The sequence below is a fragment of the Onychomys torridus genome, chromosome 3, assembly GCF_903995425.1.
Source record: "Onychomys torridus chromosome 3, mOncTor1.1, whole genome shotgun sequence".
NCBI classification, from domain to species: domain Eukaryota; kingdom Metazoa; phylum Chordata; class Mammalia; order Rodentia; family Cricetidae; genus Onychomys; species Onychomys torridus.
Window position 1 is genome coordinate 134,612,779 of NC_050445.1, and position 16,208 is coordinate 134,628,986.

At 39.5% G+C, this 16,208-nt stretch overlaps 1 protein-coding gene across 10 annotated transcripts in view; it reads right to left on the reverse strand.

Annotated features, from left to right (window-relative positions):
• Positions 1-16,208, reverse strand: part of Erc1 (ELKS/RAB6-interacting/CAST family member 1) — a 340,148-nt gene that overhangs the window by 159,536 nt on the left and 164,404 nt on the right. For 6 of the 10 annotated variants that reach the window (XM_036180807.1, XM_036180806.1, XM_036180805.1 and 3 more), the window contains one exon: positions 12,147-12,278. The exons of the other annotated variants lie outside the window; for them this stretch is intronic. In XM_036180807.1, the coding sequence (XP_036036700.1) occupies positions 12,147-12,278 (132 nt within the window). The remainder of the gene's footprint in view (positions 1-12,146; positions 12,279-16,208) is intronic. 10 annotated transcript variants of the gene reach the window in all.

Here is a 16,208-nt window from a genome sequence, read left to right on the forward strand (position 1 = left end):
GTAGTTTTAAAATGAATCATTTTACCATATCAGAAGTTTGTTTTGCAATAAATAAATAAATAAATAAATAAATAAATAAATAAATAAATGGAATTTGATGCCTTACAATGCAGAAAGGGAACTCCTAAGTATCACATGAATATGTACATGCATGCACACACAGGCTGGCATGCAGACCCTTCTCTCTGTCTCTGTCTCTGTCTCTGTCTCTCTCTCACACACACACTCACACACACACACACACACACACACACACACTCACTCACACACACACAGGTCATAATAAGGCTCAACGTTTGAAGGGAGTCTTTTGGTTTAAAATGAAATGACTCCTTTCTTTTCCCACAAATTTTCAGACAGTTATTAAATGTAGAGAAGTAGCAGTTTGAATTAGTCTTGAGGTAACATTTAAGTTGTATGACACATTTCCTATAAGCATGCAGGATCCCATACACTAGTACAAGGGGAACTCTAAAGAAAGTTTCTTAAAAATCACATTGAGGTCTGAGGAAAGAGTGTAGCCTTACAAGCATGAAGAACTCAGTACTATCCTCAGAACCCATGGAAAGACTGCAGGGCACCATGCCACACTCTTCCAATCCCAGCGTTAGGGAGGCAGAGACAGACAGACATTAGCTGGGGCTCACTAGCGAACCAGTCTAGCTACATAACTGCAGGTCAGTGACAGACCTTATCTCCAGTGCAGCTGGGGAGAGGGTTCAGTCATTAAAGTGTTTGCCATGCAAGCATGAGAACCTGAGTTACATCTCCAGCACCCACATAAAAAGCAAGGCGTAGCAGTGTATGCCTCTAATCCCCATGCTGGGATAAAAGGATTCCTGGGGTTTGCTGGCCAGCTAGTACAAATAAATGGGTGAGTTTCAGGCAAGAGATATTGGCTCAAACAAATGAAATGGAAAGCCTGGAGAGAGGGCTCAGAAGTTAGAGTTCTTGCTGCCCTTTCAGAGAACTGGGGGTCTGTTCCCAGCACTTACATGGCAGCTCTCAACCATCTGTAACTTCAGTGCCAGAAGATCTGACACCTTCTTCTCTTCTCTGCAGGCACATGGTACACAGATAAATATGTAGGCAAAATACCCACACATAAAGATATACATTTTTTTCAGTGAGGTGAAGAATAACTGAAGAAGACACCTAATGCTGATCTCTGATCTCAACAAATATGCACAAATACACAAACACACAAAAGTGGACAGTACCTAAGGAAGCATACCTGAGGAGGTCTTCTGACCTTCATATGCATGTCTGTGAATGCATGTCCACAAACAAGCATACATACACACACGCAAAGAACATGCACACATGCACATACATATCCAAAAACAACAGTATGTTTCAATTTATCCAGCATTTTACTTATTTCATATTTTTGAAAGTCTACAATAATATACACATTTTCAATTCTTCTGATATGTGTTCTCTAAGTATCTGAATTTATATACTTATTAGTTGAAAATATTTGAGAAATTTCCACTAATAAATGCATTGGAATGAAGGATACTTGGTCGTCATTATTAAAAAAAAAAATTACCCCTCTGGTGTGGGACAGAGAAAAACCAACATTTTTATTTACATCAGGTTGATTATAAATGCGATCTCTTTCTAAAGAAGAAAAGGGGATATGATACAGATATAATAGGATGAAAGGGGAGATAAATGAACCTACTTTCAAACAGCAACAACTTGTTTAAAATGTCTTACACTGCTATAGATACAAACTTAAAGTTAATTTTGTTATACTGTGTGTATATTTCTACTCTTGTTGAAGGTATTATGTTTGTACAGCTCATTAAAAATTGTAATGGATAACTAAAAAATAAATCAAGCCGGGCGGTGGTGACGCACGCCTGTAATCCCAGCACTTGGGAGGCAGAGGCAGGTGGATCTCTGTGAGTTCGAGGCCAGCCTGGTCGACAGAGCTAGTCCAGGACAGACTCCAAAGCTACAGAGAAACCCTGTCTCGAAAAACCAAAAAAAAAAAAAAAAAATTAATTAATTAATAATTAGTCATCTATAATAATCATACTTGTAGCCATGTTAGTTAAGTCTTCTAGGTATACATAGATATATTACCAGACATTCTACAAGACACTAAAAGAAGTGACAGAGAGACTCTAGCCCTGTGGGCTAAAGACACATGCCCCAACTTTACAAAGGAACATTAGGTGACTGTCCAGGCTGCCAGCTGTCTCTATCTACCCTGCAAGACTCCCGAAAGTTGCTTGCATCCTTCTCCCGGTTCTCAGGTAAGATTATATCCTTCTGAGGCCTTTGATGTAGTTGAAGCTATATAGTTACAATTTTCCTTAGTAATGATAAAAGATTAGTTAGATATGAAACCTTAGACTCACAAATATAAGATAGATATCTTCTTTAATTTTGCCAAATAGACTAGTTATTATAGATAGACTAGATATTATAACTGTGATTCTTGCTTGATAGTTGCTTTGTTATCTATAATTTTACTATATGAAAGTTAAAACCATAGAGGATGGGGATTTAGCTCAGTGGTAGAGCAAGTGCAAAGCCCTCAGTTCAGTCCTCAGCTCTGACAAAAAAAAAAAAAAAAAGAAAGAAAGAAAGAAAGAAAAGAAAGTTAAAACTGGAGACCACAGCCACTTCCTGAGACTCAGAAACCAGCCCCCAGGTTCCATCCTGCCCTAGAACTCCCACCTGGACCAGAGGTGAGTGCCTGGGGTCACACCCTGAGAGGTCCACACCTGGGTCCCAGCCCGGGGGCACCAGCCACTCCGGGGGAAGACCTGTCAACTGGGCCCCAGGTTCTGGCCATAGGGCAGGACCCACCAACCACACCAGGAAGGTTTGCCCTCTCCAAGACCCTCCCTCTGATGAACCCTACAACCTCCACGCCCTACCCTCACACCCATCTGCTGGAGACCCCAGCGACTTCCTGAGACTTAGAAACCATCCCCCAGCTTCCATCCTGCCCCGGAACTCCCATCTGGACCAGAGGTGAGTGCCTGGGGCTGTGGTCAGAGAGGCAACCAACTCTGGGTCCCACCCCTGAGCACCAGCCGTCCCGGGAGGGCCAGCCCAACATGGCCCCAGTTTCCGGCCATTCCGCAGGCCTTTCGGGAAGGCTCCCCTTTCCCAAGATAGCAGGCAGACCCTGCAATCTCCACACCCTGTCCCTACACCCATTTGCCCGAGACCCCAGCCACTTCCTGAGACTCAGAGACCAGCCCCCAGCTCCCATCCGCCCCGGAATTCCCATCTGGACCAGAGAGACCCTCCGGTGCATACTACAACCTCAATGCCTTGCCCTCAAACCCATCTGCCGGAGACTTAGAGACCAGCGTCCAGCATTCCATCCTGCCCCAGAACTCCCACCAGAGAGTCCCCAGCTACCATCCGCCCCAGAACTCCTATCTGGACCGGAGCTTCCATCCTGTCCCGGAACTCCCATCTGGACAAGAGGATCTCCCTTCTGGACAAGATACAGAGACCCCAGCGACTTCCTGAGACTCAAAGACCAGCCCCCCAGCTCCCATCCGGCCAGCACTCCCATCTGGAACAGAACTCCCATCTGGGCCAGAGAGAGGCTCCCTAAATCTGTCAGCTCTGTCTGGACCAAGTACGCTGATAAGACCAAGAATGAATCCATGAGGAGATAGGCAGACGTCAAGGCAGAAGTACATACAACAAAATAAAGAGCAATACAGCATCATCAGAACCTAGCCCTTCTCCAACAGCTAGACCTGAACATCACAGAATGGAAGAAGCAGAAGAAAACAACCTTAGAAGTAACATCATGAAGAGGCTAGAGCCTTATATAGAAGAAATCAAAAATAAAGTGGAGGAACAGACAAAAAATGGGAAGAACACTATAAAAAAACTAGAAGAAAGGACAATTAAAGCAGAAGAAAACAATAAGTCCATGAAAGAAAATCATGAAAAAGCAACGAAACAGATGAGGGAAACAGTCCAAGATCTGCAGAGGTAAATAGAAAAAATGAACAAGACACTAGCAGAAGGAATGCTGGAAACAGAAAATCTGAGTAAACAAACAGGAACTTCAGATGCAAGTATAACCAACAGAATGCAAGAGATGGAAGAGAGGATCTCTGGTGCTGAAGATACGGTAGAAGAAATAGATTCATCAGTCAAAGAAAACACTAAAACCAACAAAGTCATGACCCAAAATGGCCAAGAAATTTGGGACACCATGAAAAGACCAAACCTACGAATAATAGGGATAGAGGAAGGAGAAGAATACCAACTCAAAGGCACAGATAATATATTTAAAAAGATGATAGAAGAAAACTTTCCCAACTTAAAGAAGGAAATGCCTATGAAGATACAAAAAGCCTATAGAACACCAAACAGACTAGACCCCCCAAAAAACTGCCCTCACCACATAATAATTAAACAACTAAATGTACAAAATAAAGAAAGAATATTAAAGGCAGCAAAGGAAAAAGGCCAAGTGACTTATAAAGGCAAGCCTACCAGAATAACACCCGATTTCTCAATGGAGACTTTGAAAGCCAGAAGGACCTGGACAGATATAATGCAGACACTAAGAGACCATGGATGCCAGCCTAGACTAATATACCCAGCAAAATTTTCAATCATCACAGATGGGAGTGAACAAGACCTTCCAAGAAAAAAATAGATTTAAACAATACTTATCCACAAACCCAGCCCTACAGAAAGTACTAGAAGGAAAATTCCAACCTAAGGAAGGCAGATACACCTATGAAAACACAGGCAATAGATAACACCGCAGCAGTAAATGCCAAAGAAGAGAAGTACACACATACTACCACCAAAAAATAAAAATAATAACAGGAACAAACAATCACTGGTCATTAATATCCTTTAATATAAATGGACTTAATTCACCTATAAAAAGACACAGAATGGATACGAAAACAGGACCCATTTTTCTGCTGCATACAAGAAACACACCTCAAATTCAAAGATAGACACCTCCTAAGAATGAAAGGCTGGGAAAAAGACTTTCCAATCAAATGGTCTTAAGAAGCAAGCTGGTATAGCCATCCTAATATCCAGCAAAATAGACTTCAAACTAAAATCAATCAAAAGAGATGATGAAGGACATTACATACTCATCGCAGGAAAGATCTACCAAGATGAAGTCTCAATTCTGAACATTTATGTCCTAAACACAAGGGCACCCACATATGTAAAAGAAACATTACTAAAGCTTAAATCACATATAAAACCCCACACATTAATAGTGGGAGACTTCAACACCCCACTTTCACCTCTGGACAGATCGGCCAAATTGAAACTTAACAGATATAATGGTCTTAACAGATGTTATGACTCAAATGAACTTAATCAATATCTACAGAACATTCCACCCGAACAAAAAAGAATATACCTTCTTCTCAGCAACCCAGGGAACCTCCTCTAAAATCGACCATATACTAGCCACAAAGCAAATCTCAACAGATACAAAACAATTGGAATAACCTCCTATGTTCTATCAGACCACCGTGGTTTAAAGTTAGTTTTCAACAACAACAAAAAAACCCTACAGAAATCCTACAATCTCATGGAAACTGAACAGTGCTCAACAGAATCACCAATGGGTTAAGAAAGAAATAAAGAAATTAAAGACTTCCTAGAGATCAATGAAAATGAATACACTACATACCCAAACTTATGGGACACTATGAAAGCAGTGCTAAGAGGGAAATTCATAGCACTAAATGCCCACATAAAGAAGATGGAGAAATCTCACACCAGTGACTTGACAGCACACCGGAAAGCCCTTGAACAGGAAGAAGCAAAGTCTCCCAGGAGGAACAGATGCCAGGAAATTATCAAATTGAGAGCTGAAATCAATAAAACAGAAATAAAGAGAATAATACAAAGGATTAATGAAACAAAGAGTTGGTTCTTTGAGAAGATCAACAAGATAGACAAGCCCTTATCCAAACTAACCAAAAGACAGAGAGAAAGAGCATCCAAATTAACAAAATCAGAAATGAAAAGGGGGACATAACAACAGACAATGAGGAAATCCAGAGAATCATCAGGTCATACTTCAAAAACCTCTACTCCACAAAACTGGAAAATCAAAAAGAAATGGATAATTTTCTGGATAGGTACCACATACCTAAGTTAAATCAAGACCAGATAAACCATTTAAATAGTCCAATAACCCCTAAGGAAATAGAATCAGTCATTAAAAGTCTCCCAACCAAAAAAAGCCCAGGACCAGATGGTTTCACTGCAGAATTCTACCAGATCTTCAAAGAAGACTTAATACCAATACTCTTTAAATTGTTCCACACAATCGAAGCAGAAGATATATTACCAAACTCCTTCTATGAGGCTACAATTACCCTGATTCCTAAACCAAACAAAGATGCAACAAAGAAAGAGAACTACAGACCGATCTCCCTCATGAACATTGATGCAAAAATACTCAATAAAGTACTGGCAAACAGACTCCAAAAACACATCAAAACAATTATCCACCATGATCAAGTAGGCTTCATCCCAGGGATGCAAGGGTGGTTCAACATACAAAAGTCCATCAATGTAATACGCAATATAAACAAACTCAAAGAAAAAAATCACATGATCATCTCACTAGACGCAGAAAAGGCATTTGACAAAATCCAACACCCCTTCATGATAAAGGTCTTGGAGCGATCAGGAATACAGGGAACATAACTAAACATAATAAAGGCAATCTACAGCAAGCCAACAGCCAACATCAAATTAAATGGAGAGAAACTCAAAGCAATACCACTAAAATCAGGAACAAGGCAAGGCTGTCCCTTCTTCCCATACTTATTCAATATAGTACTTGAAGTTCTAGCCAGAGCTGTAAGACAACATAAGGAGATTAAGGGGATACAAACTGGAAAGGAAGAAGTCTTTCCCTATTTGCAGATGACATGATAGTATACATGAGTGACCCCAAAAATTCAACCAAGGAACTGATACAGAGAAAGCCTGATCTGACCTAGTCTGGTGATCAGATGGCCAAACACCCTAACAGTCGTGCTGGAAATCTCATCCAATAACTGATGGAAGTGGATGCAGAGATCCTCAGCCAGGCCCCAGGTGGAGCTCCAGGAGGCCATTTGTCGAGAAAGAGGAGGGACTGTAAGAGTGTGAATTGTTGAGACCAAGATTGGAAGAGCACAGGGACAAATAGCCAAACGAAAGACGCACATGAATTATGAACCAAAGGCTGTGGAGCCCCCACCTGGATCAGGCAATCTGGATAAGTGAGACAATTGAATAGCTTGAGCTGTTTGGGAGGCATCCAGGCAGTGTGACCCGGACCTGTCCTTAGTGCATGAGCTGGCTGTTTGGAACCTTGGGCTTACACAGGGACACTTTGCTCAGCCTGGAAGGAGGGGACTGGCCCTGCCTGGACTGAATCCACCATGTTTAAATGAATCCCCAGGGGAGTCTTAGCCCTGGAGGAGATGGGAATAGAGGGGAGGGAATGTGGGGAAGATGGGGGCGGGGGCAGGAGGGGGGAGGACAGGGGAACCCATGTCTGATATGTAAAATTAAAACAAATACAATTAAAAAAAAAAAGAAAGTTTAAACTTTCCGTTTTGAAAAAAAAGAAAAGGGGAAGTGCTATGGATATCACTATGTATAAATAAAACACTGATTGGCCAGTAGCCAGGCAGGAAGTATAGGCGGAACTAACAGAAAGGAGAATTAAGAAAGGAAGGGAGAAGGAGACACTGCCAGTGGCCGCCAGGACAAGGAAGATGTAAGGTACCAGTAAGTACGCCACAAGCCACATGGCAAAGTATAGAAATGGGCTAAATATAAGAGTATGAGCTAGACAATGGTAGGCCTGAGCTAATGGCCAAACAGTTTAAATAGTATACGTGTTTGTGTGTTTATTTTATAAGTGGGTTGTCGGACTAACAGGGCTTGGTGGGGACTGGAGTGAAGGTCTCCAGCTACATCCCTCTTCTAACTTAAAGGCCATTTCCCATAATCCTTCTCAGATCAAAAAGAGAAGTCTAAACATAAAGATTTCTGCTATGGTAGTGTACAGCTATTTAACAACTACTTTCAACAGACCAGAGTCTGCATAATTTTCTTTGAAATAGCAACCCTGTTGGCCTCTGAAGTTCCTTGTCAAGCACAGATGGCTCTTGTGACCTTTGTTTTGAGGCCTGCTGTCACCATTAAAAAAGATATTGATGCATTTCCTCCAGACTCATTTCAGGGTCTCATAAGTACCTGATCTTTCTAACCAGTTAAAAAAACTGGACTGTTCTATAAGATAGAATCATCTACATAGTTCTAAGAAACATTTTTGTATTTGTGATGCTTCAGACCACTTAGGCATTCAGTTCAATTATCTAGAGACATGAAACTCAGCTTATGACTCAGAAGAGTAATTATAGAGATGGAAATATAAAAATCTATAATTGACTAAATGGAGCTGCTGGGATAGTTCAGATAGTAAAAATACCTGCTGCCAAGTATGACCTAAATTCAATCCCCCAAACCCACATACATGATGAAAAGATAAAATTAACACTCCCAAGTTGTCCTATGACCTTCATGTATGCTATCAGACATGTTCCTCCCACACAAATAAATAAATGTGAAGAATTTTTTAAAAGTTAAATGTAACCTATTAAGCACAATATAAAAGAAACTAGTTTTTACAAATATTATAAACCTATTTCTAAGTCAAAAGGAGATGAGACAAATATAGAAAACCCCAATGTCAAAGTTAATAAAAAAGGACAGAAGTACAAATCAAAATGAATTAAAATCAAATTACAAAAGCACTTCCGTATTACATATTATAATGCTCTGAAAATTTCTGAATTTATGCATATTTATGTGTGTACAAACCACTTACTTTTCCAGTTGAGGCCCAGTTGTTACCTGAGACTTTCATGCTAGCTTCCATTAGCTAAATCAGCAAGTAACAGGTGGCTAGAATTTTGTACATTTATCCTTTGAGACACACATTTTCCCACCCTTGAAGGCAAAGGAAAGATAATAATGATTTCTAAGTTTTATTTGTGCTTTACTGCAATAATTGTTTAAAACCAAGACCTAAAAAAAATATAAATTACTTGAAAATAGCTATTCTAAGTATTTAAATATACAACTGGAATTATTGTTTTTCTGTTCTGATGACAAAGTACTTAGTAAATGCATCAGAAAACCAGCTCAAACAGAGAATAAAGTATTCTAAAATACTGCTTGGATAACTAATGCAAAATAGTCATAAAATTACTACTCTACTAACTAGGCACCCTGGGGTGTAATAAAGTGTAAAGGCACAGAGGTCAGAATAAAATTCCATTTGTTCATTCATTATTAAAATAGAATTAAGTCACTTAGATGTTCATTTAATACCAGTGATTACCCAGCAGGTTGTTGCTATCAAAGCTACAATAGTACACAGACACAGCTCCTGCACTGAGGAAGCTCATAGTCTACTAGTGAAAACAGTGGACGTATTTCAATACCTATTATATATTACAGAAAAGCTAATAACAACAGGTTACAAAGCAGGTAAGTGTCAAAATCCTACAAAGACACAAAGTCAGACCTGAAAGACCACAGAAGTTCTACAGAAGTAGGATCCCTACAGCCTAGTGATAAGAATAGGGACACTACTTCAAGCAGAGAGATCTCATACTCTTAAGAAATGAATCCTGTATTGTTCTGTAGAGAACAAGTGAGCACAGAGGCCCGTTTTCTGCCCAGATGTGTTGTTTCGGTGATTAAACAATTGCATGAACAAGGCACTTATCTCAGGAGCTGGTAAATGTGAGCATCTTGATTTAAGAGTAAGCTGTACATTTTGCAAACCACGTTTTAAGTAATGGGTCACAAATTTAAGGAGTAAATAAAGTTTCATTCCATGGAAGCAGAATATGTCCTTATTTATGTGCATTTCAAGTTATCTAGAAAGAAGTTGGAGGTGGATGGTACTAACACAAAGTCAGAGAGAGGAGGACAGGGGCTGGGACGAATGCTCAGTCAGTCAAGTGGCTGCAGTGTGGGCATAAGGATCTCACTGCACCCCAAGAACCCAGGTTTAAAACAAGGCTGGGAGTAGTAGGCAGCACATGCCTGAAACCCTAGCTAGGGAGTCAGACAATGTGATTGCTGAGGCTCATTAGACAGTAATCCTTATACATCAGGTGCTTCTAAGAAGAGATGACATCAAGTCAAAATTAATAAAGAGACAAAGGACATCATTAGTTATGAATAAAGTGGTCAATCAAGAAGACAGAACAATTATAGGCATACATCGTCCAAATATTGATATACCTAATCTCATAAACACTGGTAGACATTCAGGAACTACAGTGATATTTTATTTGTATTGAAATGTGATTTTACTTGTATGTTAATAAAGTTGCCTTGGGGTCAGAGCAAGCCATAGCAGAAGCTGGGCAGTGGTGGAGCACGCCTTTAATCCCAGCACTTGGGAAGCAGAGCTAGGCAGATCTCTGTGTGTTCGAGGATACAGCCAGCATGGCGACACATGCCTTTAATCTCAATACCAACCATAGAAGACCTGGAGTTCTGTACAGACAGGCAGTGATGAGGAGGTCATGTGGCTGGGTTTACAACCAATGAGAAAGCAGAACAGAAAGTCTATAAAAAAGAAAAAACACAGAAGTAGCTCTCAAGCAGAGAGGAAAGACAGAGCAGCAGTGAAGGGTAAGGTTTTCAGCTCTCAGCTATTGCTCTGACCTCTTGGCTTTTAACTCTGCAACTGGCTCTGAGTTTCTTATTTAACAAGATGGTTACATCTACAAGGAACTCTAAAGTACTAAAAGCTATTAATGAAGCTACCACAGTTAGAGACTCTATGAGGTATCTACTATAGTAGATCTGCCTTGAAGTGGGCACTTCTTTACCATCTGATCTCCTTAATTCCCAATAAAAGCAGCTTCCCAGCAGGGAATTATCCCATTAGATTCCTGCTACTATGTCACTGAACTCTTTTTTACCTGGTGTCCTGGCTGACTTTATGTCAACTGACACGTTGGAGTCATTTGGGAAGAGGGACCCTCAGTAGAAAATATGCCTGATTTGCCTGTAGATAAACCTATAGTTTATTTTCTTAATTACTGACTGATGTGGAAGAGCCTGGCCCACTATGGGTGGTACCACCCCTAAGCAGGTGGTCCTGGTTCTATGAGAAAGCAGGCTAAGCAAGTCATGGTGAAGTAAGCCAGTAAGCAGCATTCCTCCATAACCTCTGTATCAGCTCCTGCCTCCAGGTCCTCTGCTCTATTTGGGTCCCTGGCCTGACTTCACTCATTGATAGACTGTGACATGGATTGAAATAAATCCTTTCTTATCCAAGTTGCCTTTGATTATGGTGTTTTATCACAGCAATAGCAACTTAACGAAGACACCTAGATAGAATATATTAGTCTCTCATATACACAAGGGGCAGGGTGCTACAAAAATTAAATGTTATGGTGTCTGTGCTAGGTAGCTCTAAGATCTAAAGTCACATTTTCAAAACAGGAACAAAGATTACAGTTTTTATTTACTAAAAGTGTTCCTTTCATTTATAGCTCCCACCTTTCCTTCTAATAAAAAGTCAAAAGCAAGCATAAAGAGATCTAACAGAGAAGCAGAAGCATATAAAACAGATTCCATGAACACCAATGGCAGAACCTTTCAAGTTACACAAGGCTGAGACAGGGTAATCTGGTAGTCGAACACTACCATATCTATGCTGTTCAAATATGCTATTAACTTTTTATAACATTAAATGCTCTTTGAATGAAAGATATAAAAGAATATTTTCTAACTGAAACATGTTTGTGTTCTCTCATTCACTTCCAAAGCTGGGGTTTTGTAGTCATGTAGCAAACAGATATGTTGCATGTTATGTCAGTCATATATTTTATTAGCTTTTACTAAATAAATATCTATGAATCATTTATTACTTCAGAGATCTCAACAGTAACATGAGCCAACCCTTGCACAGCTATCTTTTAGTCACTACATAAGTCTAAGAAATAATACTTGATGGAGTAGTTTTGAAGCCCGTGAACAGTCAGCATGTATGGCTCACCCAACTACCCAGGTTTTACCTCATGTTTACCCAGCAGCATTGCTAGTAGCTACATAAGATCGCAGACCTGTTTCTCAGCACTGGTCCTGGCTGACTCCTCTTGTGCCAGCACCATTTCACGCTCTGCAGTTATCTGCACACTTTCTCTCAGTGCTTCTTCCAGCTCTTCAATCCTGTCATCCTTCTTACGGAGACTGTCCTGGAAAACGAGGAAGACTCGTGAAGGAGGTTAACCAGAATTCAGAAGGGCCTACTCATCAAGGAGGAGCTATGTGATAATTAAACATCCTTCTCGCCAGAAGCAAATTGAAGCCAGAAAGATACTTCCATAGAGTAAAGAATTGAACAAGGGAAGAAGAGAAGTAAAGGAAGCTGAAGTCTATTACTAAGAGCATAGGATCAAGTTAGTGAAGCAAGACAGACATGATGGATTTGCTCTCTGCAACAGAGAGAAGGAAGCAACTGGTGTTAGATAGCATAAGTAGTAAGAGGTTAACTATTTAAAAATATAAAACTGTTTTTAAAAACTATTGCTTAAACTGAGCTGAAAGTCAGCTCTGAAGGAGTTTCTACTTAGAGTCAGTTCCACAACACTCTCTCCCTTTGGGAAGTCACACTTGTGTAACAGACTCAATTATACAATTTCTGAAAAACATCTTTTTAAAAATGAAGATGCTTCCTAACATTTCCAGAAAGTTAAACATTATTGGTGTGGATATCACTCTGTATAAATAAAATGCTGATTGGCCAGTAGCCAGGCAGGAAGTATAGGCGGGACAAGCAGAGAAGAGAATTCTGGGAAGTGGAAGGCGGAGAGGGAGACACAGCCAGCTGCCGCCATGACAAGAAAGAAATAAGGTACTGGTAAGCCAGGAGCCACGTGGCAAAGTATAGATTTATAGAAATGGGCTAAATATAAGAGTAAGAGCTAGACAATGGTAGGCCTGAGCTAATGGCCAAGCAGTTTAAGTAATATACATGTCTGTGTGTTTATTTTACAAGTGGGCTGTTGGACTAACAGGGCTTGGTGGCACCTGGAGAGAAGGTCTCCAACTACACATTATCTTCTACTCATGAAATAATGGAAAGTAACTATATGTGTGTGACTTGTTTGAATATGAATGAACAATCTAGTTAAGCAAGTAATATGCTCCAAGAGTTGAAAATGTAACATCCCATCCATATAATCAATCTTTAGGATCCCAAAGACAGTACAAGGGTAGGAAAGATACAAGAAAAAGCCAAGAAGAATAGAACCATGGATTGCCTGAACTATTCTCAAACTCTTAAAAATTACAGTGGACTCAAAACACAGTACTGTCTTGTATTAAAACACGAAAATAAGTAGCACAGTTTGCCTGGACGCTGATGCAAAGAAGAATAAAAGCAAGCCCTTATCTTAGTATAAGTCAACTCAAAATGAGTTAAAGAACTGAAGCTAAAACCAGGTGTGGCAACTCCCACCTGTACAGTTTTCACAAGGCTGGGGCAGGTGGGTCCCAAGGCCATCTTGAACTACAATGTAAGATGCTGTCATCCCAAGGCCATCTTGAACTACAATGTAAGATGCTGTCACAAAAATGATGAGGGAAGAGAAAAAAAGAATAAAACAAAACTAAGAAACTACTTGGGGTGGCTTCATATTGGATTGGGGAAAGGTTTTTTGCCTTTTTTTTTTTCTTCTTAATAAAACCTCAAAAGCTCTGGCAACAGAAGCAAAATCAGACAGACAGAATTACCTAAGACAATAACAATCTCTGCATTATAGTAAATAACCAAAAGAGCCAAAGTAACTCTTACGAAAGAGAGAACATTTTCAACTATAATCTGACAAGGGCTAATATCCAAAAATACGTAAGAACTGAATAGCAAGAAAACAATCCAGTTCATTAACAGAACAGAAGAGATGCTTAACTATCTTAAAAGAAAACATAAAAATGGCACATGATTTTGAAAACAAAATCCTCAATATCACAAACCATCAGGGAAATATAATAAACCACAAAGAGCTATCTTACTCCTTTCTGATTACTATAGAAAACACAAGAAGTGAATACTCATGAGTATGTAAACAGGGACACTGTCTCTTATAAATATGACAAACAGATGGAGGGTCTTCATAATATTAAAAACTGCACTATTAGCCGGGTGGTGGTGGCGCACGCCTTTAATCCCAGCACTTGGGAGGCAGAGCCAGCCGGATCTCTGTGAGTTCGAGGCCAGACTGGGCTACCAAATGAGTTGCAGGAAAGGCGCAAAGCTACACAGAGAAACCCTGTCTTGAAGAAAGAAAAAAGCAAAAACAACAACAACAACAACAACAAAAAACTGCACTATTAAATGACTTGGCAGTTCCACTCTTGTGTATTTAAATGAAAGAAAATTGGTAGATTGAAGAAACATCTATTTGGCTACTTTACTGTGGTACCATGTAATGGCACAGGGCTAAACAATAGCCAAGAATCAACCCAAGTGTCCATCAATAGAGGAATGGGTAAAGAAAATATGCCATCTTCATGCCAGTGAAGTGACCCAACCAGTAAAGCTAGACGACTTCAGTTCAATTCCCTAGAACTCACAAAAAGGTAGAGAGAAAGAACTAAATCCACAAAGTTGTCCCTGACTTCCATACTGGCACAAGGTATGTCACTAAGCCTCACCCCATCACACAGACATGTACAACAGCAAAAATAACAATTTTAAAAATTAAAGTTCTCTATGACAGCCTAACTCAGATGGCTTTCTATTTTCCTCTTCTCTGTCTCCCTTGTCTTGCCAATATCTTTTAAAACCCTAATAAAATTGTTTTTAAGCTCAATTTTTTCTTATAAAAAAAGAAAATGTGCTGTATATACATAGTGGTAATACTACCAAACCAGAGAGAGAGAGAAATTGATTGATTGATTGATTGATTGACTGACTGACTGACTGTGTTCCATAATGAAGATGATGCCAAAGGACATCAGGTTAACTGCAATGAGCTAAGCACATAAAGGTAAAATGAACACATGGTATCTCAAAAGCTGACTTCATAGAAGTAGATGATGGCATTTATATGGGAAACATTTTGCCTTGTTTTGTTTTAATCTAAGGTAGTTAACAAGGATTCTTATTTCCAGAACCTTGTCCTTCTTCTTTGGGTGGTTAGTTAATTGTGTTCAGATTAAGTTAAGTTAAACACCCACAAATAGGATGAGACACACTCGGCACCTACAACAGGGATAAAAGACATAAGGTAGTCTGTGTTGCTACCTCAGTTTGGATTCTTTGGCCTCAAACTCTCAACCCTACGACCGCCGCTTCCTACGTGTAGTATGCTGAGATTATAGTAATGGGCCATCATACCCAGATCTAAAAATTGCAAAAGGGTGATTTTTAAATGTTCTTATTGCAAATAAGTAAGGATGTGAAGATATGTATTACTCTATAACATATGTATATAGTAAAATCAGATTATATCACCTAAACAGAAACAATGATTATTTCTTTATTAAAAATAAAACTACAAAGAAAATATGTGGGCTAATATGTGGAGCTAATCAATTTATTACTGTTGCTTATCTATTTGGTGAGGCTGGGGTGTAATCAGGTCCTTGCATATGCTAGGCAAGTATTCTACCGCTGAGCTGAGCTACATTCCAAGCAAGGAGTTAGTTATTTTAATAGCACCAGTACAGTTATTTTAATAGCACCAGTAATTATTAAATTGAAATTTTAATTTAATAGAAAAAGAGTAGGTGGGAAAAGTACTGTGTAACACACACAATCACTTAACAGCTATTTGAGAACAGTTGAAAGAGCACGTGTTACCATTTTTTAATACTTCCAAACAAGAGCAGTACCTGTAGTTTAACTTCAAACTGGTATTAGTATTACATACTCATCAGAACTAACAACATACCACTGGTTCCTATCACTGGGTAGCCCTACTTTGCCAAAGACATTTATTCAGCAAAGGCAAATAAGAACACTACAGAATAAAAGACATAAATGTGTGACTACTTTAAGAGAGATGGGAAAGGGAAGTTGGAAGCTATCAATGAATTTCTCATCTCCTTAAAAAGGGGGAAGGAGCACTCCATATTCAAAGGTGATTAGGTCAAAGCCTGTGGCAGCTTAACTGGAAGTT